General features: G+C 40.7%; 2 protein-coding genes across 2 annotated transcripts in view; one reads left to right on the forward strand and one right to left on the reverse strand.

Annotated features, from left to right (window-relative positions):
* The window catches only part of ZBTB44 (zinc finger and BTB domain containing 44), a 366,779-nt gene that overhangs the window by 39,785 nt on the left and 300,915 nt on the right, over window positions 1–26,079 (reverse strand). The window lies entirely within an intron of this gene.
* TMEM45B (transmembrane protein 45B) lies at window positions 4,988–24,871 on the forward strand. The gene is made up of 6 exons (XM_087939094.1): window positions 4,988–5,096; window positions 11,576–11,773; window positions 13,441–13,653; window positions 19,139–19,323; window positions 21,582–21,727; window positions 23,394–24,871. Exons 2-6 carry the CDS (start codon window positions 11,590–11,592, stop codon window positions 23,500–23,502), a joined length of 837 nt encoding a protein of 278 aa, XP_087795220.1. The 5' UTR covers window positions 4,988–5,096; window positions 11,576–11,589; the 3' UTR covers window positions 23,503–24,871.

The raw sequence follows: 26,079 nt of genomic DNA on the forward strand, positions 1-26,079 counted from the left end.
TCAAGATCAAGGGAAGTACTAATAACCCTCTATAAATCCTTAGTATGACCACACCTAGAGTACTGCATCCAGTTTTGCTCACCACATTATAAAAAAGATGTTGAGACTCTAGAAAAAGTACAGAGAAGAGCAACCAGGGTGATTAGGGGACTGGAGACTAAAACATACAACAAACGGTTGCAGGAGCTGGGCTTGGCTAGTCTTGTAAAGAGAAGGACCAGGGGAGACATGATAGCAGTCTTCCAATATCTGAGGGGCTACCACAGAGAGGAGGAAGGGGTCAAGCTATTTTCTAAAGCGCCTGTAGGCCAGACAAGGAATAATGGATGGAAAATGAACAAAGAGAGATTTAACCTGGAAATAAAGAGTGACAGTGAGAACAATCAACCAATGGAACAGCTTGCCCTCGGAAGTTGTGGGAGTGCCATCGCTTGAGACTTTCAAGAAGAAATTGGACTGCCATTTCTCAGAAATGGTGTAGGGTCTCCCGCTTGGGTGGAGGGTTGGACTAGATGACCTACAAGGTCCCGTCCAACTCTGATTATCTGTTATCTGTTATCAAAAAGTAGATTGTGGTCTACTTGATCAAATGCCTTACTGAAGGCCAAGTAAATGATATCCACGGCATTTCTCTGGTCCACGAATTTTGTCACTTTGTCAAAGAATGCAATAAGATTGGTCTGGAGTGAACTGTTTTTGACAAACGCATGTTGGCATTTGGTTATGACTTTAGGCATTTGGATATTTATTGCTTGATCTTTTTCCAGTATCTTTCCAGGTATTGATGTCAGGCTGATAGGTCTGTAGATTCCTGGAACCTTCACCCCACCCTTTTTCTTTTGTTTTTTTTGAAAATAAGAACCACATCAGGTCTTTTTCAATCATCTGGTAGTTCCCCGGTGCTCCAGAATCTTTGAAAGATATGGTTCAACGGTTCTGAGCTCACATCTGCCAGTTCCTTCAGAACCTTGGAGTATAATCCATCTGGTGATTTGAACTCATCTAGGATAGACAGACACTCTCTTATCATTTCCTTGCCTGTTTTAATTTGTATTCCTAATCTGTTTGTTACTGTGTGGTTTTTGATAGGCTGGACTGTTTTCTTCCTTTTATGTAAAGACAGGTGCAAAAAATGAGTTGACGATTCTTGCGGCTGGAGGAAGTCTGGGTATCGGTGTTTTCATCTTTTTATTTTTATTTTTTGCCTGGATGATCCGTTTCTGTCCATTTCGGTCCTTTGTAAAGCCAGTTTGGACTTTTAGCCATTCACTGCATTGGATATTTTCCTGAATGGAAACATAGTTTTTGTGAATGGATAAGTAGTATTTTATGAAGGGAGACAAAGTTTTTCGAGCTAAACCAGCAATGAACCATTCAGAGAGCTGGGAGGAGGGATTTGTCTTATCCCTACGGAATCTTCTTCACACATATAAGGCAGTCTTTCCTCAATTAATGTCCTTCAGAAATTAGGACTACCATATTTTGGATGCAAAATTCTAGAGAACCATTGGAAAAGTTTAGGTTTTGCGTGTCTTTGTTGCTATCTAATGGTTATCCAAAATTTTGCAACACCCCCCCCCAAGAGCAGCTCTAGTAGGGTGTTGGACTACAGTTCCCATAACTTTCAAAGACCCCTCCCAAGGCAAGAAACCATCATTCGGAGCCATCACTTTATGTTGCTGCAAATACTTCAACTGTAATTCCCAGTAATCTTTGCAATGTGACAAATATTGACAGGGACTGGGCCAAAGTTAACATCTAGAATGCCATTCCCACAAAATACGGAAGGAAAACAAACATCCTGCAAAGGTCTCAGATATAAATCTGGCGATTCGGTGTAGATTCGTTGAGCAGTGTCCCTGGCAACTTTGGCGAATTGTTTCTCTCTCTCTCTCTTTTTTTTCAATAATTTTTATTGTTCTTTTTCAACTTTTACAGGTTTTAACTTTAATATTAACAGTACTATGACATCATTATTATATAAAGCAATCTCATGTAAATATCTACATCTATATACATTCATATACATTTATTTATAATTTTCTTATCTCTGTTATCTTTATTTCTATTGTTCAACCATTTATACCAATTGTCCCAAAGTTTGTAATATTCTGACTCTTCTTCATCTTTTAATTTTAATGTCAATTTATCCATTTCAGCACTTCCTAAAAAAATTTGAATTATTAATTCCTCTGAGGGCATATTATTTTGTTTCCAGCATTGTGCATATACTATCCTTGTTGCTGTCAATATATGTAGTCAAATGTATTTAATCTCTTTCCTATATTTTCCTTTAATTATTCCCAACAAAAACAACTCTGGTTTAAACTCTATTCGATCTTCCACTATTTCTTGTATCCATCTACATTTTTTGATCCAGTATTTTTGTGCTTCCGGGCATAACCACCACATATAAGAGAAGGTACCTTGGTTTTATTTGCATTTCCAACATGTCGGATTTATGTTAGGGTACATTTTGGCCAATCTCATTGGTGGCAAATGCCAATGATAAAACATCTTGTACATATTTTCTTTATAGGCTGCTGATCTTGTTAAAGGTAATTTTTTTTCCAAATATTTTCCCAATCTGCTAAATCCATATTATGTCCCATATTTTTTGCCCATGCTATCATACAGCCTTTTAGTACTACTTCTTCCAAAGCAACTTTTAATAAGTAATTGTACATCTTTGTTATGTATTTCTCTTTGGGGCCTATTAAAATTGTATCTAATTGTTGCAATTCAGTATGAATTCCAAATTCTTCTACATCTTTTGGAGATATGGCCACCATTCTATGCTTATCCCCTGCTCTTTTAATTCCTGATTTGTTTTTAATTTTTGCTGATTATCTAATATTTCTTTGAATCTGACATTTTGCCTAAATCCAATGTGTTGGGATATATCATTGCTTCCATAGTGGATAACCAGGCCAGTATTTTCATAAAATGTTTTCTCCTAATTTTTTTCCCAAATCTGTATCAATGAATCTCTTATATAATGTCTATAAAAATATGTTTACTTCTTACTTTTCTTTTCCCATAGAAAGCCATGCCACCCCATCTGTAGATCATGACCCTCTAGAGTTAATATCCTTTTACTACTCAAAATGATCCATTCCTTGATCCATATCAATGCTGCTGCATTATAATGGAGTTCCCAGTCTGGGAACTGGAGGTCAATGTCATGAATTCCACGACGACTGAAGCCGTCACCAAACAACTAAGAAAACTCTTCGCAACGCATGGGCTACGGGACTTGTTAGTCTCGGACAATGGCCCGCAGTTCACAGCCTTATCTTTTGAACAATTCCTCACAGAACAGGGCATACAACATGCCCTAACAGTGCCCACTTACCCGGCTTCAAATGGATGGGCAGAATGCATAGTTTGATATATGAAAGAGGCATTAGAAAAACTAGACTCAGGTGACATCCAAGACAAAATCAATAAAATGCTCACCATCCAACATATAACACCGAGCACATCAACTAACAAGAGTCCAGCTGAACTTCTAATGGGCAGAAAATTGCAGACACATTTGGATAGATTGCACACCACCTACAACCCTGAAAAGCCACCAGACTCCTCCAGTAAGTACTGCACATTTATACCGGGCAACCTTGTCTATGCCAAAAATCTTACTGGGGACCCATTGTGGCTACCGGCCACAATAACACAAATAATGGGACTTCGGTCATACTGACTCGAAACAGAGGACGGCAGAACCTGGAAGAGACACATAGACCAACTACGATCTCGAACTCTAGAACGAAACACCGACAACCTTCGATGCATAGAACATACACAAACACCAAATCAAATAGATAATAATAAAACCAGAGAGGGGGGAACCCTCAAACAATAAAAAGGGGAGGCAAGACCCTCCACAACAAAAGACAAATCACCAACCAGTACCAGGAAGCCCACCAAAAAATAAAAACTATTTACCTGCAGGCAAGTTCGGAAGAAAGGAGCTGGCAGCGGAAAAACAACACGAAGCCACCCCTGGAAGAAGCAGCCCAGCCGACTCAACCAGCCCGGGTAAACCAGGAGGGAGCGGCAAAGCCAACTCAACCAGCCCGAAGAGACCAGGCGGGAGCGGCATGGCTGACTCACCCTTCCAGGAGGTTCCACGGAGAAGGACAAGAGAGACAGCGATTCCGTCCGAACTGACCAAAGACAATGCCAAGACTGAACTGCGCAGGTCAAGTAGGAACCATAAAAGCTCCGCCTACTTATGTGACTACGTAACGTAGAATTGGACCGAACCAAAAGGGGAAGGGTGTTGTATATAGACATTTGCATACTTGTAATACTACATTCTGATTGGACTATCACTGCTGCCTATCGATTGGTTGTTAACAACTGCTGCAATTGGTCTGCCTGACGGCGGGATGTTTAAATAGATGTCATTGGCCGTGAGCTGCGAGCAGCCGCTATAAAAGAGGCTGCCACGGCTCCGGTTTAGTTGAAGTTACTGACAGTTAATAAAGAGTTGAATTCAACTCTGGTCTTGAGTCTGATCTTTTCCCGCGACAGAACAGAGATGACCAGGTGAGCTGTCTTTATCCAGGAATGCAAACTTGAAAGAAAATATGCCTGATAAGATCTGGCTGAATGAAAGGAAGGGGAAAAATTATGTAAATCTCTGTGAAGAGGGAGGAGAAAGAACTTCACAAATATACATACCCTGATTGTAAAATTAGCAAGACATCCATTCATACCTTAGTGATTGGTTTCTCGTGAAGAGAGATGAGATGAATAGTGAGTTCACATCAACCTGCCCACCCCTCTCTCTTTCTCTCTCCCTCTCTCCCTCCCTCCCTCCCTCCCTCTGTCTCCAAAAAATGTGGGCTAGAATACTTAGTCTCCTGTTGCTCCTTCACCTCAACCTGAATAGGTAGACTTTGAAATCTACTACTGGAAATAAAATATCTCCTTCCGTTTCTATAGAGGGTGTGGCATGAACTACGTTATATGCTGTTGCCTTCCGCAGAGACTCCAAAGCTTTGCCACTAGCAGCCTTACTGCTAAGCGAACAGTTGGACTTTGAGTTCTGCAACAACTGGAAATAAGAATTAAATCACTTGATCCAGGTAAAAACTATCTTCTTCTTCTCCTCCTCCTCCTTTTTTTCATTCTACTTTTCTTTCTCCTCCTCCTCCTCCTTCTCTTTCACCAACTCTAACCTCCCCTCCTCCTCCTCCTCTTCTTATTCTTCTTTTCCTCCTCCTCCTTTTTTCTCCTTCTCCTCCTCCTCCTTTTCTTTCTCTTTCTCCTTTGCCAACTCTAACCGTCCTCCTAACTTTTGGAATTCATAAACAACTAAAGATTATATATATATATATATATATAGTATAATATGTACGCACGGGATTTTTGTTGAAACCATTCTATTTGTTTGTTTGTTCAATTCGTTCAATTTCTATAAATGTGGGAAAGGGTTTGGCAGTTGGCAGGGCAACATGTAAATAAAATAATAATAATAACCTTCTAAGCTGGTAACCTGAAAAGAGATAAACATTTATGCTAGTTTAAGCAAGTTCTGCTGTGATCTTTGACTTGAAGGTGAACATGGATTGAAAAAGTTGAATACAGTCCTTACCTCTGAAAGGGTGTGATATGAAGTGACGCCACAGCATCGGACAAAAGAAGCCTATCCCTAAAATGTATATTTAATTTGCAATATTTCCCTGCAGATAAAGGAGACATCAAATAAATGACAGGATGGCATTCCAGCATGTATAGAGAAAGGTACAGATATTTGAGCAGCCGTAAAAAAACCACAAAATAAATGCTGATCCCTACACCTCACGTCAAAGAACTCTGGGTGTAGTTCAAACTTTGCATTTACGTGAATGCTTAAATTGCTTCAAGTTTTCAAATATAGCTAAATAATTAAAGCAACTAGGGAGGCATTTTAATATGCTATCACAAAGTCTGAACTTTTTGAATCTTACCTTCTTGACAAGTGGAAGTATATTTTGGGCTAAATTCTTTCTCATCCCCGATAAACTTATTTTTTGATAAAGTAATGAGACTATTACTACGATTGAGGAAATCCTTTGACAGAGGTTTTTTTTAAACTTTGGAAATGCACATACAAGCCCAACTTCTAATAAAATTATTAAAATAGGAGGGTGTCTCATAAGATCTGTCAGAACGCATTTGAGAATATCCAGCAACATTATTAAGAGGGAGCTAAGGTGGCCTCAGCAGGCTTTAGTGATGGTCAGAGATAATCTATTTTTCTCCTAATAAAGGAGAATAGGAAATCAGACCCGTCCATGTTGGAACCAAGCCTTTTTCTATAGAGCAAAGTCCATTCTATGACCTTTTTTCAGAATCGATTCCAACATGGGCAGGTCTCATTTTCTTACTTTTAATAATAATGTTGCTAGATATTCTCAAATGCCAGAACTTATGAGACAACCCTATCTTACATTCAAAAATTATAGAACTGGGCATTGCCTTGGGAATTCATCTTTTTTTTAAAAAATATATATATAATAATTCCATCTTCAGTTGAACTGTGTGTCGTCCAGGTACAAATATCTTGGTAAAATAATAATCATAATTTACAACATTATTCATTACATGACTATTGATTCTACAATATTAAAATAATAATAAGACACTAATCACGATATTTGCTTATCTCTCTTAATGTATCTTCTTTATTTCACTAATCTTTTGTTTCCCTGTTTATAACATCAATTTTTGTTATTTGGCCATTGATAAAATAAATCCCATGCCATATAATATTCAGTTTGCTCTTTCTCCTTAATTGCAAGCGCTAATCTATTCATTTCTGCACATTCTAATATTTTCCTGATCACATTCTCATCTGTGGGTATCTCTTCACTTTTCCAGTTTTGTGCAAATACAATTCTAGCTGCAGTTAATATGTGAATAATTAAATATGCATTTCCTTGGGAATTCACCTTGATGAAAGCTTACTTCACAGAAATATTGAGCTTGTTTTTTGAAAGACTAGAAATCCTACCCAGGTTTTGTGCAGCTCTGGGGTTTAGATTGGGTAGTCTCCTTACTAGAAACATTTTCCTAATGTAAGAGCCTCTTGTCCTCAATTCCCAAGCAATTATTTTGGGGAAAGAAAATCCAGAAGGATTTATTTCAAAATTAAAAGGGAAGTGCATCTAACTACAGCCCAAACAGAACCAGCAGAGTCAATACCACATGTTTTCTGAATAGTTTTTGTCCCAGAGCTGTAATTGCACTTAACAATGAACTCAAGGAGCACCATCAGTGAGCTGTTAGACAATATTGCTTGGTCTGTTGTGTGGATGCTTGTGTGTTTTTAGGGATGAGGAATTTTGGCGAGTGGGGTGTGTTCGGGGATTGTCATGTGTGCATGCGTGTTAGGTCTAGTCTCTGGGTGTTATGTGAATTTTGTTATATGTGTATACTGTGTATATATGTACAATGACAATAAAGTATTATTATTATTTTAATTTTTATTGGTTTTTAAGACAAACATAGACAAACAAAACATAAAAACATCAAGCCATCTTCCATATATTTACATACAGTGTGTCGGTTGGCTTACAAATTGTTTTGTGCTTCCATTTCGTAGTCTTCAATTACAATTACATTGTATTTATTCTCATATTTTCGATCAAATATTAAATACATTAATATCATTGTTAATCAATCATTTGACTATACTTTTATTCATTCATGTTTTATGAAATAATCCATATTTTACTTAATTTGTTTTATGACAGTTCATATTATCATCTCAAATCTATCCTACAATCATTTTGTAGATATAAGAAAAGAATACATCTTTATATATTTATTATTTTCTAAGACTCTACATATTTCATTACCATGTTTTATTGTCTAATCATTGATAGAATAGATCCCAAATTTTATAAAATTGTTTATTCTCTTGTTCTCTGATTTCAAATGTCAATCTACTCATTTCAGCACATTCCAATATTTTCTTAATGATTTCCTCCTGTGATAGTATTTTCTCATTTTTCCAGTTTTTGGCAAATACAATCCTAGCCGCTGTTAATACATTTACAATCAACTATTTCAATTCTTTACTATATATTTCAGGCAAAATTCCCAATAAAAATATCTCTGGTTTCAAGTCTGTATGCCTTTTTGTCATTTTTATCAACCACATGTGGATTTTAGTTCAATATTTTTTAGCATCCGCACAAGTCCACCACATATGGTAATATGAGCCAGGTGTCTGATGACATTTCCAACATTTTTCAGATTTGTTCTTGAAAATTCTTGCTATTCTTGTTGGGGGGAAATGCCACCTGTAAAACATCTTATACAAATTTTCTTTATATGCTGTTGACATTGTCATTTTATAATTTTGAGACCACAATTTTTGCCATTTCTCTAAATCGATCCCATATCCAAAATTCTTCCCCCAAGCAATCATTATTTCTTTAACTTGTTCTTCTTCTAGTTTAATTTCTAATAAATATCCATATAATTTTTTAATCACCTTTTCATCAGTACCTGTCAAAATCTTATCTAAATCAGTCAGTTTATCATAGAAACCTTCTGTTTTAGAATCTTTATCATACCTCGAATGTATTTGCACATATGAAAACCAATTCATCTTTATACCTTGTTTCTCTAATTTTTGCATAGATTTAAGTTCACCCTTTTCATTCAATATTTCACCATATCTAACTGTTTGTTCCTTTTTATATATTATAGGATAGGAAAATGCTTTAATAGTCGATAGCCAGACTGGAATTTCAAATAACACTGTCTTTTAATCTTCTCCCAGTTTAACCACAGAGACTCCCATATATAATGTCTTCTAAAATACCGCTGTGTTTTAGTTTCTTTATACCATAGAAAAGAATGCCACCCCAACAACAGATCATGTCCTTCTAATGTCAACAATCTAGTATTTCTTAATGTTATCCATTCCTTAACCCAAATCCATTTCTGGCCTCCGAAGGGCCTCCAGAGTCCGGGTGAGGCCATTTTCACCCTCCCGGAGGCTCAAGAAAAGCCTTAGGAGCCTGGGGAGGCTGAAAACAACCCCACCCAGGGTGCAGGAGGCCAACTAGGCCATGCCCACCATGGCCACGCCCACCCAGCAACTGAGCAGAGAACTGGTTGCTGATATTTCTGAAGCCCACCCCTGTCTATGGTGTTTATTCCCAGTTCTGCTAGGAGTCCATTTTAACTAACTATTTGTGCTTATAGACATTCTCCTTTGAGCTATGAAGTAGGTTTGGGTAACTTATTGAGGGGTTTGAGGAAAATATTTTTCCCCATTTGCTATTTTTACTAGATCAACTTAGTTTCAGTTTGTCTATTAATTATCTAGCGGAGATGCTTACTGTCGGTCCATTGTGGATTCATTAAAATAGATTTTGATATAAAACTTCCCAGAATAGTCTACTCATCTCTCTCCCCCATTTCCCCTTTTCATTTTATAAATTCAATTCACTCTTTTTTGTTGTTATTTTGCATTTCATTTTTTCTTAAAATATAAAAAAATGTATAAAATAAACAGGGAGCAGATACCTTGTGCCATAATACAGAATAATATAAGAAAAGCTCCCTTATTGTGTTCCTGAATTTAGGGATCTGGATATTTTATTTGTGCAAACCTAGAGAACCTTGAGATTTTTTTTTCCAGCAGGCTCGTGTTATCCTCTGCCTTTCACTTTTTAGTTCAAAAGAGCATTCAACATGTTCAGTTTGTTCATAGAAAGATTTACTTTAGCCTCAAACCATCATCGGCCTCAGTTTCTCTAGTATTTATGATACATAAATATTTAGCTTGGGTCAGTTTTCTGTTGTTCGATGTGTGTACAGGGAAAATGTATGCCAACTATGGACATATTTTGGCTGCCTATTCTGGAAGTTTAAGAGAGGGCAGATTAGATTGGAGATGGCTGCCATGACCAGAAGCTCGCCTTTCTATGATACAGAGAAAGTTTCCTAAGGAAACAGTGATAAAATAGTAATATGTAGAGGAATTTAGCTCTGGCCTTGAAAAAGTGGTGGAAGACTATGGGACAGCAACCTTGCAAGCCAAAATGACTGAAGAGCTACCAAATTATTTCTTTATACAATGTGGTTGGTACAAATACGCTGGAATATGCAACCAGAGAATCAGAAATAAAACAATATTTTCTGTGTACACATGAATGTGTGTTTGTGTTTGTGTGTGTGTAGAGTGGGGAGAGGGCGGGGGAGGGAGAAGGAGGGAGGGAGGGAGATGTGTTCATGTGTGGAAATAAAACAGCCTGAACTGTTGGAAAGATAATTTTCTCTAGCAAAACTGTATTCATAAGGATTAAGAGTAGGAGTTGGAGGAGGAGGAGGAATGGCAGTGGGGAAGAGTGGAGTAGTAAAATACAGGCTGAATAGTCAAGACCTTGTTGATGATCCAAACTCTGTCAAGGATCTTGGAGTACTCATCTCTAATGATCTAAGTGCTAGAGCCCACTGTAACTACATAGCCAAAAAGGCATTAAGACATTTGCTAGACCAATACTCGAATATAGCTCATCAGTCTGGAACCCACATTATGTATCTGATATTAACACAGTTGAGAAAGTCCAGAAATATTTCACAAGAAGAGTCCTCCACTCCTCTACTCGTTGCAGAATACCTTTTTCCACCAGACTCGAAATTCTAGACCTAGAAAACCTAGAACTACGCTGCCTTCGGTCCGATCTAAGTATAGTATATAAAATCATACATTGCAATGTCCTACCTGTCAATGAATACTTCAGTTTCAACCATAACAATACAAGAGCACACAATAGATAGAAACTCAAGGTTAATCGCACAAAACTTGATTGCAGGAAATATGACTTCAGCAACAGAGTGGTCAATGTCTGGAATACTCTACCTGACTCTGTGGTTTCTTCCCCAAACCCCAAAAGCTTTAACCTTAGACTGTCTACTATTGACCTCACCCCTTTCCTAAGAGGTCTGTAGGGGGTGTGCATAAGCGCACCATCCCTGTCCTATTGTTTCTTTTATTTTTATTTTATTCTTATATGTATCCAAGTATTCATAACTATGTTTTTACTTATACCTATTATCTTGTAAGCAATTGACAAAAATAAATAAATAAAATGAATACTTGTTTGTGTGCCTTGTCTGGGGACTTGTGTTATTGGATCCCCCTAAATTCAGTATATTTAAAAGAACCCAAGACTCAGAACGGATTTAAAAGAGGCCAGTAAAGGTCATGGATGGGCTGTTCAAATACTGTATTGATATGGGCTTCCAAAATTAGGGAGATTCTTGACCTGGTGTAGCTCATCTATAATTCCACATAGCAAATTAAAAGGAAGAAGAAAAGAAAAGATACATCTCAAACCAGTAGATGGTAATAAGATCAGAACTTCAAACCTGAAGAGGAAGAATTTACTTCAAAGAGAAACCAGTTATTCCAGTCTGTGTTCTTTCCAGAAGCTATTATTTCTTCATAAATAGTTGTATTGGGCTCACAATCTCAGTTGTCCTAGACTCAGTGTCCTGCAGTCACACATTAATACTTCTCTGAATGATTCTAACAACAGGATATTCTTTTCTTCCGGAGGTGCCTGGACAGGAATGGCAAATTTTAAGGGCCATGCTCTCCCAGGGAGTTTCTTTATATTGTTCGGTCTCTGGTGGTCAGTGAAATACTCACTGAAACATGTCAGCAGGACACCGAAGAAGAATAATCATGTCCAGAGGAACTTCAAACATGTGGAGATCATTGAAGGGGCAGTCAAAGTTGTCTTTACATTGGCAGGTAAGATTCAGAATTCAACAACTGATTTAAGGCATTTGAGGGTAGCTGCTTATCACTCTCCTTGATTTGAGTTTGTGCCTTTTCTTCTATCCATCATTGGATGTTGGCAATCATGTTGGTGATTTTATTGTTATAAACGGTCACATGAAAAAGTGCTGCTGAGTTTTGTCCAAACCAGTCCCTTAGATCTTAAAGCCATGATGTTCTTCATTTGAAAGATTAAGTGAAGTATGCCATATTATTCCAGGTGTTGCATCACATGTCTGAAATAGTCTAACTTTGGCTGTTTATGGTTTTGATGAATTCCCTTGGCATTCCCAGGCAGCTTATCACATCCTCCTTTCTGATTTTGTCATCCCAGTTTATACGTAACAGCCTTCTGTAAATCCACATTTCAAATCCTTCTAGAAAGGATGTGCCTTTTAAGCAAACCAATTGCCTACATCACAGGTTACCCACTTTGGCAGCTTTAAGACTTGTGGTCTTCAACCCTCAGAATTTTGGCTGAGGGTTTCTGGGAATTGAGGTCCATAAGTCTTAAAGTTGCCAAAGTTGGAGACCCCTTGACCCACATCAAAGAAATCTGGAAGGTAAATGAGATTATTTGCATAATTCACCACAGCGCAAAATCAACCATCCTAATCCAACACTCTTCAAATTTGGTGGAACTGTATCTCGTGGAATTTCACAACCACGGAGGTCAAGCTGTGTAGGATTTATTTCTAATGAGATATTAAATGTACCACTAAATAGGAATTAAATAAGACATGTACAAAGGAAGTGGGCTTTTGCCATATGCAGTTTTGATCCCCAGTTGAATTAATGTTATAAATTCTGCTATTTAATTCTTTGGCAACAATCAAACAATTGTTTTAATGAATATATCTAACCAATTAAGCAGCCAAATTATATCCTTAACTGCACCGTTTTTTCAAGATCCACTTAGATTTATCATCTGAAATAGACTTGGAGTTATTTGCTGCAATTTATGAGTTTTGCCCTTTTTCCTCCCCTGGTCATTACTGTTGCTTTTTAAAATTATTTCGTGTCAATATTTTAGATTTTAAAAGAAAATGTATTGAGCATATAGATGGCAAGGCTTGCTTTCTTCTTTAGCTGAAGGTGGGGTATAAAGTTTTGCAGTCAAACGGAAGCAGTTAGAAAGAACAGGTTGAAACCTGCGGTGTCACTGGAAAAGCATTCTCAAAGCATGGGAAAATTACAACAGTTCCTGCTGCATACTCACAGCGCTACTTTACTTTTGCTGGTGGTATTCACAGGGTGCTTTAAAAAATGTCCAGGTTAGTGCCATCAAAGGTGATAGAAGCTCTACCTGTTTTGGATGTGTGTCACACCTCGAATTTTTTTAACTCTACCCTGCAACATCTATGGAGATTCATCATCCAAGTCAAGATTGTCCCAAGGGTGCTTTTTCTAGAGGCAAGTGAACTTTCTGGTTTTTCTTTGAAGGCATTTTGCTTCTCATCCAAGAAGTTTCTTCAGATGAGAAGCGAAATGTTTTCAAAGAAAAACCAGAAAGGCCATTTGCCTCTTGAAAGAGCATCTTTGGGGTACACCCTGTGACACTGCTGGGCTCTACCCTGTTTCTTTCCCTTGGGATGGACCTTCCCTAACAGATCTATTCAACTTTGGTCTCTGTTGAACAGGGATTCTTGCTGAGCAGTTTGTCCCCGATGGACCCCACCTCTATCTCTACAGCGGACAACCACGAAATTGGATGAAGTTGATGAACTGGCAACATTCCACCATGTATTTATTCTTTTTGATCTCTGGAGCAGTGGATATAATCACCTATTCCACGACCTTAATGCCTCTTGGGCTGGATCGCTTCATGCTGGGTATTGCGGTCTTTGTGGAAGGTAGGCATAAATTGAGAGACAGTAAGTGCAGGTAGTCCTCAACTTACAATAGCTCCTTTAGTGACTGTTTTGAGTTACAATGGCAATGGGGAAAAAAATGACTTATGACTGCTTCTCATGCCCCTGTGAGAATCTGATCCTGAGGGGGAGGCCGAGCAGCTGACAGGGAGTGGGAGTGTGGCTCCGTTGGCTGTGGAAGAAACTGGGGAAGGGCACAATCTGGCAGGGCAGAGCAGGGGAAAGATAAAGCAAGGGAGAAGGAATTGAGAGGAAGACCCAGGCCCACCCCCTCTTCATCCTAGGGCACACAGGGAGGAACGGAGAAGGGAGCAACATGAGTTGCGTGGCTTATGGGGAAGGAAAGGGCCCTGATTCCCTTCATTAGCTGCAGCTGGAAACACAGTGTTTAAAAAGGGAGTTTGCGCACAGCAACTTGTTGGAATCAAATCATGTATTATCTTGTTTTGTCGAGGCTTATCTGGGTTCCTGGTGTCTTCCCAAATGTGTGTTTTGTTGGCCTTTTAAGTTTGCAATTCCTTATCCTGCCCTGTCCAGTTAATTGCTGCAACGTAGTTTGTGTGGATTTTTATTTACAGTTTATATGTACTTCGTGTTTGGACTGAATTTCCTCCACTTAAAGACTGTTCTTGGGAGAATTTTTTTCTCCAGCCGAAGGTAACTGGACATTGGGGGCAAAGTTGAAGGTATTAAAGGGACTTTTCTTACTTATGTGACTGTGTTGCCTTTGTGCCACACCCCGGGGTCATCACACCGCTTTTCAACTTGCAATCTTTGTAGCATCCCTACGTTTATGTGATCAAAATTCAGATGCTTGGCAACTGATACTGAAGGAAATCAAATTATGGAAAGAACGTCTAGCACATTGTCTCTAGATTGTGTTTCTGGCCTCTTGTTGAGTACAGGTAGTTCTAAATTTATAATCATTCATTTAGGAACCACTTGAAGTTCTAACCACAATGAAAAAAATGACTACAGCTGACCCTCACTCTTATGACCAGAATAACAGAACAGATTAACAGAGTTGGAAGGGACCTTGTAGGTCATCTAACCCAACCTCCTGCCCAAGCAGGAGACCCTACACCATTCCTGACAGGTGGCAGTCCAGTCTCTTCTTGAAAGCTTCCAGTGATCAAGCTCCCACAACTTCAGAGGGCAACTTCTGTTCCATGGGTTGATGGTTCTCCCTGTCAGAAAATTCCTCCTTATTTTCAGGTTGAATCTCTCCTTGTTCAATTTCCATCCTTTATTTCTTATCTGGCCTTCAGGCGCTTTGAAAAACAGGTTGACCCCCCCCCCTCCTTTCTGTAGCAGCCCCTCAAATATTGGAAGACTGCTATCCTTCATCCCATCTTCATTGGGGAAGACAGATTTACTTAACAACTATGCTACTCACTTATCAGCTGCAACGGTTCACTTAACAACTGTTGGCAAGAAAGGTCATAAAATGCAGCCTAACTCATTTAACAAATGTTTCACAGAAATGTTGGACTCAATTGTGGCCATAAATCAAGGATTATCTATACATGGGAAGCATCTTTGTCAGGCATTTGGGAAGTTCTAGCTACCATTTTTGTTGCGCTCAAGGATCAATGTTTACGAGAGTTTCCCACCACTTGGAAATCATTCGTGTCTATAAGTTTGCTCCTTAAAGAAGCCTTTCTAAGAACCTCACAAAGGAAGAGTCTCAAGTAAAACCTTCACCCTGACTGCTGCATAACTATCCGGTTCTCTCAGCTTAGATGCCTCCTTTCTCTCTGATTATAGCAATAACCATAGTATGTAGGTTTATGTACTGCTCCATAATGCTTTACCACACTCTCTGGGCACTTTGGAACGTCAGCATCACAATCAGGCTCCTCATTTTATTGACTCTGAAAGAGTAGAAGGCTAAGTCAACCTTGAGCTCCAGCAGAATTGAAATCCAGCCTGTTGGCAGAGTTTCCCCACAAATACTGCATTCTAACTAACTGACTAACTAACTGGTTATTGAGGGGACTCCATCACTGGAGGTTTTAACAAAAAGATTGGACAACCATTTGTCTGAAATGGTATAGGACAGAGTTCCCCAACATTTCTGGCTTGGCATACCGACGTGGGGTGTGAGTGATTTGCACAAGCAGTGGACAGTTTGTGCACAGCTCCAATTCTGTGAGCGGTGTGCACACACACTGCCACTCATGCAAATGGAGTGTGCACGCACATGCTCGCCCAACTGCTCACTCAAGTGAGGATACGTGTGCAGGTATGATCCATGGCCCCATTGCAAACCCCTCCTGGGCCCATTTGTGGGCTGAGCTTAGAGATTGGGGACCCCTTGTATAGGATCTCCTGCTCAAGCAAGGAGTTGGACTAGAAGACCTCCAAGATCTGCCCCAAAGAAGAGGGAGTCAAGCTATTCTCCAAAGCACCAGAAGGCAGGACAAGAAGCAATGGATGAAAAGTAATCTAGGAGAGAAGCAACCTAGAATGAAGGAGAAATTTCCTGATAGTTAGAACAATTCACCAGTGGAACAACTTGCCTCCAGAAGTTATAAAGGCTCCAACACTGGAGGTTTTTAAGAAGAGATTGGACAACCATTTGTCTGAAATGGTATACAGTTTCCTGCCTAAGCAGGGGGTTGGATTAGGACTTCCAAAGTCCCTTCCAACTCAATGTCCTGTTCTGGTTCCTATTTTTATTTTTATTCCTATTCCTATTCCTTTCTATTCTATTTCTCTTCCAGCTCTGTTATTCAGAATTCTGCATGTTGATCCAATTGCTCCGTGCTTTTTGCTTGTTAAATCTTTTTTTGTTTGTTTTACTTCCAGTTTCTGCCTATGTTCTGCCTATGTTGCAGGTTAATGCATTTTCATTACTTTTATGGTTTTATTTGGTCGTTAGCTTCATGGAGTGGTGGCTCAAGACACAAGGCATTCCTTCTGCTTTTTTTTTTTTTCTTTTGCCCCAGGAGAGCAATAAAACCGGTGCTTTACAAAGTACTCTTCCAAAACACTTCCTCAAAATGTATTTCCTTTACTAGTGAGTCTTCCATTATTCTACTTTATTGTAAGGATGCTGCAGGATTGGCTTTCAAAATCCTCTTGAAGTCCCTGTGAGCTTATCTGGTTATTGGTAATGCTGATGGATGCAACCAATGTTGGGTTTGGTTACCCATCTTATCCATCATTCTGGAACCTCCATCTGAATGTCATTACGAGTTTAAATAAAGCAGGGAAAGCTGAAGATGGGGGAAACATGTTTATACGTAAAAGGCGGGATGCTCAGACACCTCATCATGCAAGGAAATTGCACTCGATCCATAAGAACTGCACTGTATCTAGCAGATAGCTGAAACCAGGGCTGCAATTTACCTGGTTAGGCTTTTAACATTCACCACTAAAAACGTGACTTGCCAATTCAAGCACCACACCGATCCCATTAATCTCTGGGGCAGAAGATGCCATGCCTCTGGTGGAGACTGACTCTGAGGAAGAGGAGGAACAGCCAACAGGGAGTGGAAGTGTGACTCCAGAGGTGATGGAGGAGGCTGGGGAAGGGCAGAGGCTGGCTGAGCAATCAGAGGAGGACCCTGGCCCATCCCCTATCCATCCCAGGGCACGCAGGGAGGAGAGGATCAGGGTAAAATGTGGTTTACTTGGGAGGAGAGGGCCATGATCCTCTTCATGGGTTGCAGGTGTGAGATCTGCATAAAAGGTTGGACCTGCGTGCTAACTGACGCTGGAGACAAATTAGGGTTGTATTCCTAAAGAAGGTTTATCTTGGTTGGCATTCTTCCAACAGACTGTATCTGGCTGTCTTCCTGAAGTTGGCAATTATCTATCCTGGTCTTTCGAGGAACTTTATGCGGTTTGTTGCAGTTTGTTTTTGGTTTTTGCTTCGTTATCAGCTCTTTGAATTCGAACTGTGTTTCTTGCCTTTGAAATGTTGTTTTGAAAACAGTTTACTCCTCCACTGTGAACAATTAAACAGTGAAGCTAAGTTAAATTAAACGACTTTTATTTACGTTTTGGTTTTTGTTATATTTCTGAGATACTCTGGGTCATCACAGAAGATCAGAAACCATATGTGTTTACTTTGGGAAGCCAAGACTTTCTTAAGCATCTATAAACTGTTTCAAACTTTAATTGTGATTTTTTTACCCATCCATCACTGAAGATTGGGCACAAGCAAGGGGAATGGGTTGTAAGGACCAGAATGCCATCACTGAAGCTACTGATGATGGTTTGATGCAAGACCCACACAGTTCTTCTTTCAAGACTTCTACATATTGCAACCCTCAATACTGGAACAATGACCGGGAGAAGCCAAGAACTGGCCAAAACCCTGAATATGTAGATGGACTAGCTTCTTTAGACCATCCTGTCCAAAGATGGGTAGGCCTCACAAATTTCCCATGTCTCTCGGGCAGGAGGGCAGCATGCATCACTTCTGGGGGATGCCCTTATATTCAGACCCAAAATTTGACTAGGCCTCGCCATTGATACAACTGAGGTACACCAACCAACAAGTCATTCTATCTGTAGTCGAAGGCATTTTATACTTGTTGCCAGGTATTGGTACTTCTGTAAGCCTGGAAAAGGACCCTTACAAAGTACTACCAGCCAGGCCAGCTGGACAAAGTTTTTTTTTAAGGAGTAATACTCCTCCCCTTTGTCCTGACTTGTGACAGGCAGAGCCTGGCTTTGCAAATGTTGGGCCCAGGATGATGGGTTTAACACACACACACATGCACATACACACAAATATACTGACTGTCTGGCTAGCTGGCTGGCTGATTGAAAGAATGAATGAATGAATGAATGAATGAATGAATGAATGAATGAATGAATGATTTCTAATGATGGCCACATATAGGCCCTGAATTAGTAGTTTAGCTTCTCCTGACCTTGGGATCAAGGTCCAGAAGAATGATGAAGAAATGGAGAACCGAAGACCCAGAGCCAACAACTGCAGCAGGACAAAGAATTTCATGAGAAGGGACAAAGGAAAAATGAAATAACATTATTTCTTTGAAAATCAAGATTGTTCAAAGTAAAAGGAAGAAATATAAAGTTGGTTTATTTGATCAAGATTGTAATAGAAATGTCACCTCTGATAACACTTAATGAACTTTTGCTGACATCAGGTCTGAAATGTTGAGGTTTTTATGGATTTGTTTATAGGTGGCATTTGAGATATGAGAAAAAGAGACCATTTGTTTTATTTTAAGAGAAGGTCCAACCAAAATGATTATACTTGTAATAAGGTGGAAAGTCTTTTCTTTTTATAAATCACACTCTTCTTTTCTTCCTTTTCCAATTTTTCTTCTGGACATTTTAGTTTCTCTTTCTATTCTCCTTTATGTGTATTAATTTTTTTATTGGGGATTGTAATCTTTAGTGAAATTACTATTTAAAAATGTTAAGGTATAAAGACTTTTCTTGAAAACGATTGTAGCTTTGAACAACTTCTGCATTTTAATAGGCTTCCTCTTCCAATATCATGTCAGCCAACGGCCAATGCTGGATCAACACATCCATGTCATGCTCCTGACGGCCATCTATGCTGGTGTTGCTACCTGCGTTATACAAGTCTTTGTGCATGACAATATGATTTTGGACTTATTTTCAGCCTGCCTGGCCCTCTTGCAAGGAACCTGGTTTTGGCAGGTGGGTTATCTTTTCTGTTTTCTTATTAAATTAGTTTTGCTATTGGCCAAGAAGCTAAGGTTCCAGAGAACCGAATCTACTATATAAATCCACTATATAAGGTGTGGGGCAGCTTAGAACCGATCTGAAAAGGAAGGGCCGTGTCCTCAAACCAGTATCAAGCAACCACCTGGGGTGCAGCAATTGGTGGTTACTGACCAAAAAGTTGAGAGTTAGCACCTTGGTGAACATGGACAAGCTGTAATGCATTGTCGCAGCGAGCGACCGGTCCGTTGTTCCGTCGGGCGTTTTTCGCTGCCTATGGAATTCCCGCAGGGAAGAAGTTTAGAGGGACCTCGCAAGGGTGAATACCAATAACAGACACCAGACATCCGATTGTTTTCATAGGAGGGAGCACATCACACCCGGGGCAGATGGATTGACCCAGGCAGCAGCAGCAGCAGCAGCAGCAGCCCCGAGTGCTTAGCACAAACCTCATTTATTATTCTCTTTCAAGCGGGTGGGGAGCACACAGGGGTAGCAGAGTTTTACCTTATATGGAAGAAGATCATAAACAAAGAACAAAGAACAAAGTATGTGATAGTTTGCAAGCTTGCAAGTTTGCTTATCATACAGAGCTAACGTGTCCTGGGGTGGAAAGTAACAACAGTCAGTGTTTCATGATCATATTGAAACATTTTGCAGTTGGCTAAGACAAGGTCATTAGATACGTGCAAACATCCCTGTATCCGTGTTTGACAATGTCTGCTTAATGGTGGAATAGCTACAATGCATTGGTGCCAATGACATAAATTATGGTTGTGGCTTTTATCCAGTGGTGGGATTCAAAAATTTTACCGGTTCTGTGGGCGTGGCTTGGTGAACGTGGCAGGGCAAGGATGCTGCAAAATCTCTATTCCCACCCCTAGGAAGGTTACTGCAAAATCCCATATTCCCTCCCCACCCCACTAACCTGCTTTCCAGCTCCATTCTCTTGTGCAGGGCAACCAAAGAAGACCCAGCCAATCAACTGGGACTCAGGGGGCAGAGAAGAGATGGGGGCAGGGCCAGTCAGAGGTGGGATTTGCAGGTTCTCCAGACTACTCAAAATTTCCACTACTGCTTCTCCAGAACTGTTCAGAACCTGCTACCACCTCTGCTTTTATCTCTCTATCTCTTAATTGTTAACATATTATATACAGGTTAGAGGTGTATTCAGCAGGTTCTGCCCAGTTTTGGAGAACCAGTAGCAGACATTTTGAGCAGTTCAAAGAACCAGCAAATACCACCTCTGACTGGAGATCTAACGGTATCCTTCCCCTGCCATGCCCACCAAGCCATGCCCATAGAACCAGTAGTAAAAAAAAATTGAATCCCAGCAACAATGCAGGTATATACATATACAGCCAATATGAACCGATTGAGCATCGAGGATTAGCTAATTCAGAGTTCCAAAGGAATAATATAATCTTAGTTCCATTTAAACACTGCCTCACTGGCCTCACATCTCGTTATTAGAGTATCACAAGAACTTGGACATTGTTGGAAAGGAGAAGTGTGGGGTAAAAGAAACATAGTTAAATAAGGTGTATGTCATGCCTCTAGTGGAGACTGACTCCGAGGGAGAGGAGGAACAGCCGACAGGGAGTGGAAGTGGGGCTCCGGAGGTTGTGGAGGAGGCTGGGGAATGGGCAGAGGCTGACTGAGCAGTCAGAGGAGGACCCAGGCCCATCCCCTCTCCATCCTAGGGCACGCAGGGAGGAGAGGATAAGGGAGAGACGTGGTCTCCTCGGGAGGAGAGGACCTTGATCCTCTTCATGGGCTGCAAGTGAGACAAGTGAATAAGAGTTTGGACCTGCGTACTGGCAAAAGCTGGAAACAAAGCGTGTAAATATCTCTAGTTTATAGTTCCTCTCTGAGTTTGGAGTCCTTCCCAGTGTGTGTTATCTGTGGACATCCTCCAGCCCTTATCTTGCCTGGTTTGTGTTACTTTTTTCCTTCTTCGTGTAACTGTTTGTGTGGGAGGTTTTTTTGGTCTTCCGTCAAATATATTTGGAGCATGGAAGCAAATTGAAGGAATAAAAGGGGCTTCACCTGTTTTCTGTGACTGTGTTTGTTTTGTATCCCACCCTGGGTCACCACAGTGTAAATGAATTATTTTTATGCTGGACAGCTTCTAAAATGAAATGTTTGCCATTCAAGCATTACCCAAAGACTTTGCCACTTGACATGCCTGTCAATTGCATAGATCATGAATGCACTTTTCTGAAAAATTCCAGATAGGTTTTGTGTTATATCCACCATGGGGAGGACCAGAATGGGATCTGAATGACCACAGCAACGTAATGTTCGTCACCATGTGCTTTTGCTGGCATTTTGCCCTTGCAATCTTCATTACGGCAGTGAATTATACCCTGGTCTATTGGTAAGTATTCTGGAATAATACGTTCCTGACAAACATTATGTCTTTGAATGAAGGGTATGCAGAGATTTCCAAAGGAATAAAAGAACATGTGAAATGATATAAGAAACGTTACTTCCTCTGGTAGTTGTCCAGAGACAGCATGGTGTCTCAATACATCAGGTTATTGAGATCATCTTGTAGAGACCCAGGAACAAGTTGTTGAGACCAAGGAACCAGAAACAAACATTTATTATGCTAACCCATGGTTTTCGTGATTCTTGGTTACTGAATAAATCAGGGTTTTCAGCCAGGTTCATTCAACCTTCTAAGCCAAAGCCATGCTCTGTAGAACAGGATGTCCAACTTTAGCAACCTTAAGACTTGTGGACCAATTCCCAGAATTGGGGACTTCAACTCCCAGAATCAATTTCCATGGCTGGCTGGGGAAGTCTGGGAGTTGATGTTCACAAGTCTTAAAGCTGCCATGGTTGGACAGCCCTGCTATATAGAATGTGATGTGAAATGTGGGCCTTCTGTAGAGTCAACCAGCTGAGACCCAGTGGTTCACCACGTTTCTTGCTGTGGACTGTTACTTATGTGAGCATGTAACACGGCAAAGTTCAAAATGCTTTGGACCACCTTAGAGCTAGAAAGCTGCAGGTGCTTGGAGATGCTTTTGCAAAATTCCTACCGGAACTTTTGAGCAGGATTTGACTTATGAAGCCAGTTTTCCTATAAGGAAACCTCTTTTCACTCCTTCAATGGGAACCATTTGCAATCAGACAAGGTTTCCTCAGAGTCTGAGAAGTTCAGTAAGAGGATATTTCCTTCCAGAAAAAGATATTTCCTTCCAGAACGTACCTACTCAGTTCTTATGATTCCAGAATCCAATAAGGGGTGGGTGGGCTCCTGAGGAAGACGGAGGGGGCGGGAGGATTGGGGCCTGTGCCCTTGCTGTGTTGGGGAGGTGCTATTCTCTGTGCTCACAGAGAATAGATTGGACTGCCATCTGTCAGAAATGGTGTAGGGCAGGGGTCCCCAAACTTGGCAACTTTAAGGCTTGTGGACGTCAACTTCCAGAATTCTCCAGCCAGCTATTTTGGGAGTTGAAGTCCACAAGTCTTAAAGTTGCCAAGTTTGGGGACCTCTGGTGTAGGGTCTCCTGCTTGGGCAGGGTCTGTGTGGACTAGATGACCTACAAGGTCCCTTCCAACTCTGTTAATCTCTTAAGAATTCCATTAGGCAACTCCAGAACTTCTTTCAAAGTGGATTTCTCAAACGTCAAGTATAACATATGAATGGGGGAACCTATTTATTAAGGGCCACATGCTTTCCAGGAGAAACTATGGGTGATGACTCCCATAGCAGTGTGGACTTGAATGAGAAATGAGTGGGCCTTCCTTTTTCTCTCTTTCTCTCTCATTTTCTCTGCTAGAGTTCCACTCTCTTACTTCTTTTCTTCCCGTTACTTCCCTTTCTGATATACCCTTTCCCCTCTTCTTACTCACACAGCGGGGAGGAGAACAGTATCTCATTCTTGAAGGACAATTACCCTGGTCCTTTCTAGAAGGTTTTTGAAAGTTGAAAGCTTCTCCCAGTTTCCTACCCCCAAAATGACCTCATAAGTAATCAGCCGAACAGAACCATCTTGGAACTAATTAGAATGATTTCTTATCGTTGTCCACAGCTACTTCCACAATTGTAAAAGGAGCAACACACAAATTACAATTGGACTTGGCATAAGGATGCAAAAGAACGCACATGCTCCCCTCATAAATGAATCGGATGAAGAATAAGGCAGACGGATTGTTCAGTTGCTTTTATTCATATTTGGAAATGTGAAAATGAAATAATCTTAATATTGCAAAGATTAATTGCACCTGGAAAAATCAAAACAATGTTGTCTAAGGAGACCAAGTAGCTGCACTTCCTTTACCTTATGATATCAGATCTTCTGGCTTGCCTTATCTATAATCCCTGGAAACCGAATTGATAATGCTTCTAATTGCCACATGTTCAACCTTGGTGCTCTTTTTATGAAGCCAACCATGTTTTGTCAACAGTGAATGAAATCATTTCATTTTGCACTATTACTCAAAGAAGTCATGAAATTTAATTGGGATTTGCTTGCTGTAAGACTTTTAATCTATCTCATCCTCAGTTATATACAGAATGTCCAACTTTATGATGAACATGCCTTCTAATTTTGCACTATCTGGACATTTGGTCTGTAGATGCTATTTCAAGTGATTGAACTTTGACTGCAAGGGCATAACTGATTACCAAATCTTGATGATGCTGACCAATGTCTCCAAATGGTAAGAAATTCAAAATTGGTGAAAGGAGGTTTTAGGCATTTCCTAATATAGGCATTTATTTACCAACCTATAAGGTAGTTGAGAAAACTAGGGGGCCTAGACATTTCAACAGCCAACCTCACAAGCAGCGGTTACCAACTGGTGGTCCACGAAAAATTTTCGTGGTTCGTAGAAAAATTGAATTTTGAATTTTTTTATATTGCACTAAATCAAGGATCCTCAAACTACGCCCTGTGGGGCAGATACATGCTGTCATGGCCCTGTCAGAGTCTGAATCCGAGGAGGAAGCCAGACAGTTGACAGGGAATGGGAGTGTGGCTAGGGAAGAGCAAAGTCCAGCTGGGCAGAGCAGGTAAGAGATAGAACAAGGGAGAGGGAGTTCAGAGGAAGAACTAGGCCCACCCCCTCTTCATCCTAGGGCACGCAGGGAGGAATGGAGAAGAGAACAACATGGGTTGCATGGGTTACGGGGGAGAAAAGGGCCCTGATTCCCTTCATTAGCCACAGCTGGGAAGACAGTTGATAAGAAAGGCCGGCTGCCTGTGGCAGGCTGCTGGGAGCAAATGTGACTTTATCCTGTGTTGTCATGGCTTATCTGTGTTCCTGGCATCTTCCCAACCATGTGGGTTTTGCGGTGCCTCCAAGTCTGAAATTCTTGCTCCTGCCATGCCAAACTAATTACCTCAGTTTGGCTTGATTGGACTTTAAGTTACAGTTTGTGTTGACCATGTCTTGGACTTAATTTTCTCCAGTCAAAGGCTGTTCCTGGGAGAGTTTTTCTCCAGCCAGAAGGTAACCTGGACATTGAGGGCAAAGTTGGAGATAATAAATGGACTCTTATTGCTTATCCGACTGTGTTGCCTTTGTGCCACACCCCGGTTCATCACACATGCAATGAACGTTGTGTTGCTGCAGAGACTCTCCCACTTTTGTGCAGGTCAGAGGGGACCAGAAATTCCAACTTGGGGTCTGCTTCAGCCTCCTGATGTGAGGCTTTGGGCAAAGACTGGAGGGAAGTGCCGTTGGTGGCGAAGAACCGAAGGGCCTTGTTCCTGTGGGTCTGCATCATGGTCTGGATCTGGCTGACCATCTCAGTCCTCTGAGCCTCCAGGCACCAGTACCTGGCCTTGGATTCCCGCAGGTCTTCCCTCTGCTTGGAAAGCCTACGTTCGTAGTCCTCAGTGAGGTGCTTCTGTTAAGCCTCTTTCTTGGTCAGATCCATTTGAACTGAGCCGGCTATTTTGCCAACTCTTTCTCCTGGTGGCTGCTTAGCTCCAACAACTGCTTCCGGTTGAGGCCCTAAGGAGCTCGGGCGGGCAGGCGAGGAGTTGCTGGGAGGGAAGAGCCAGGTAGAAGCTGGAGAGGCGCCCCATGACATGACTGAAATTAAGTTGGCCATGCCCATCCAGTCATATGACCACCTAACCACGCCCACCCAGCCGTCATTAGGTAGATCATGTTAGCGGTCCGCGGGAGTTAAAATTATGATTTTAGTGATCCCTGAGGTCCGAAAGATTAGTGATCTCTGTTCTAGAGATAAGCAGCTTCTAAGACACCAGTGAAGTATTTCATCAGCTCCAGAAAAGCAGGCAGAGCAACTATGGAACAGCAGTGCTGTCAGCTGGTGCTCCATTCAAAATCCAAGAAAGAAATACTTAGACTCCATTAATTAGAGAAAATATATCTTTTACTGGAAATCAAGTGGTAGCATCAAAGGAATCCTGAATCTGAGAAAAGGAGCGCGTAAATCACATATACAAAGTGATGGTAACGTTCCCACCCACAATAATTCAAACTGTCCATCCAATTAAAAGTTGCATGTAACGTCATGTGGGCATCTTCAGGTGGTGATGTGGCATCTGTCCACTGACCTTGACATATTTTGATAAAGAGGTGCGCTTGCGCATAGCATAAGAGAGAAGCATAAAAAAAGAAACTCCCCCCCCACAACTTATACAGTTTATTCTCTGAAACCTCCAGCTCGCTTCCCATAACTATTCAACCCCTCCCCCCCCCATTACTTATGACAGCCGAAAGATGCAAAGCAAAGGAAAG

This window comes from Pseudonaja textilis, chromosome 9 (genome assembly GCF_049901715.1).
Source record: "Pseudonaja textilis isolate UNSWEBS1 chromosome 9, rPseTex1.2, whole genome shotgun sequence".
NCBI classification, from domain to species: Eukaryota; Metazoa; Chordata; class Lepidosauria; order Squamata; family Elapidae; genus Pseudonaja; species Pseudonaja textilis.

What these genes read in the sequence shown, in the direction of transcription:
- TMEM45B (XM_087939094.1), top strand. Translation starts at nt 11,590, where the DNA reads ATGGCAAATTTTAAGGGCCATGCTCTCCCAGGGAGTTTCTTTATATTG. An exon ending in AGTTGTCTTTACATTGGCAG is followed by an intron (nt 11,774 to 13,440) that starts GTAAGATTCAGA and finishes TCTGTTGAACAG; the next exon opens with GGATTCTTGCTGAGCAGTTT. An exon ending in TATTGCGGTCTTTGTGGAAG is followed by an intron (nt 13,654 to 19,138) that starts GTAGGCATAAAT and finishes GCATTTTAATAG; the next exon opens with GCTTCCTCTTCCAATATCAT.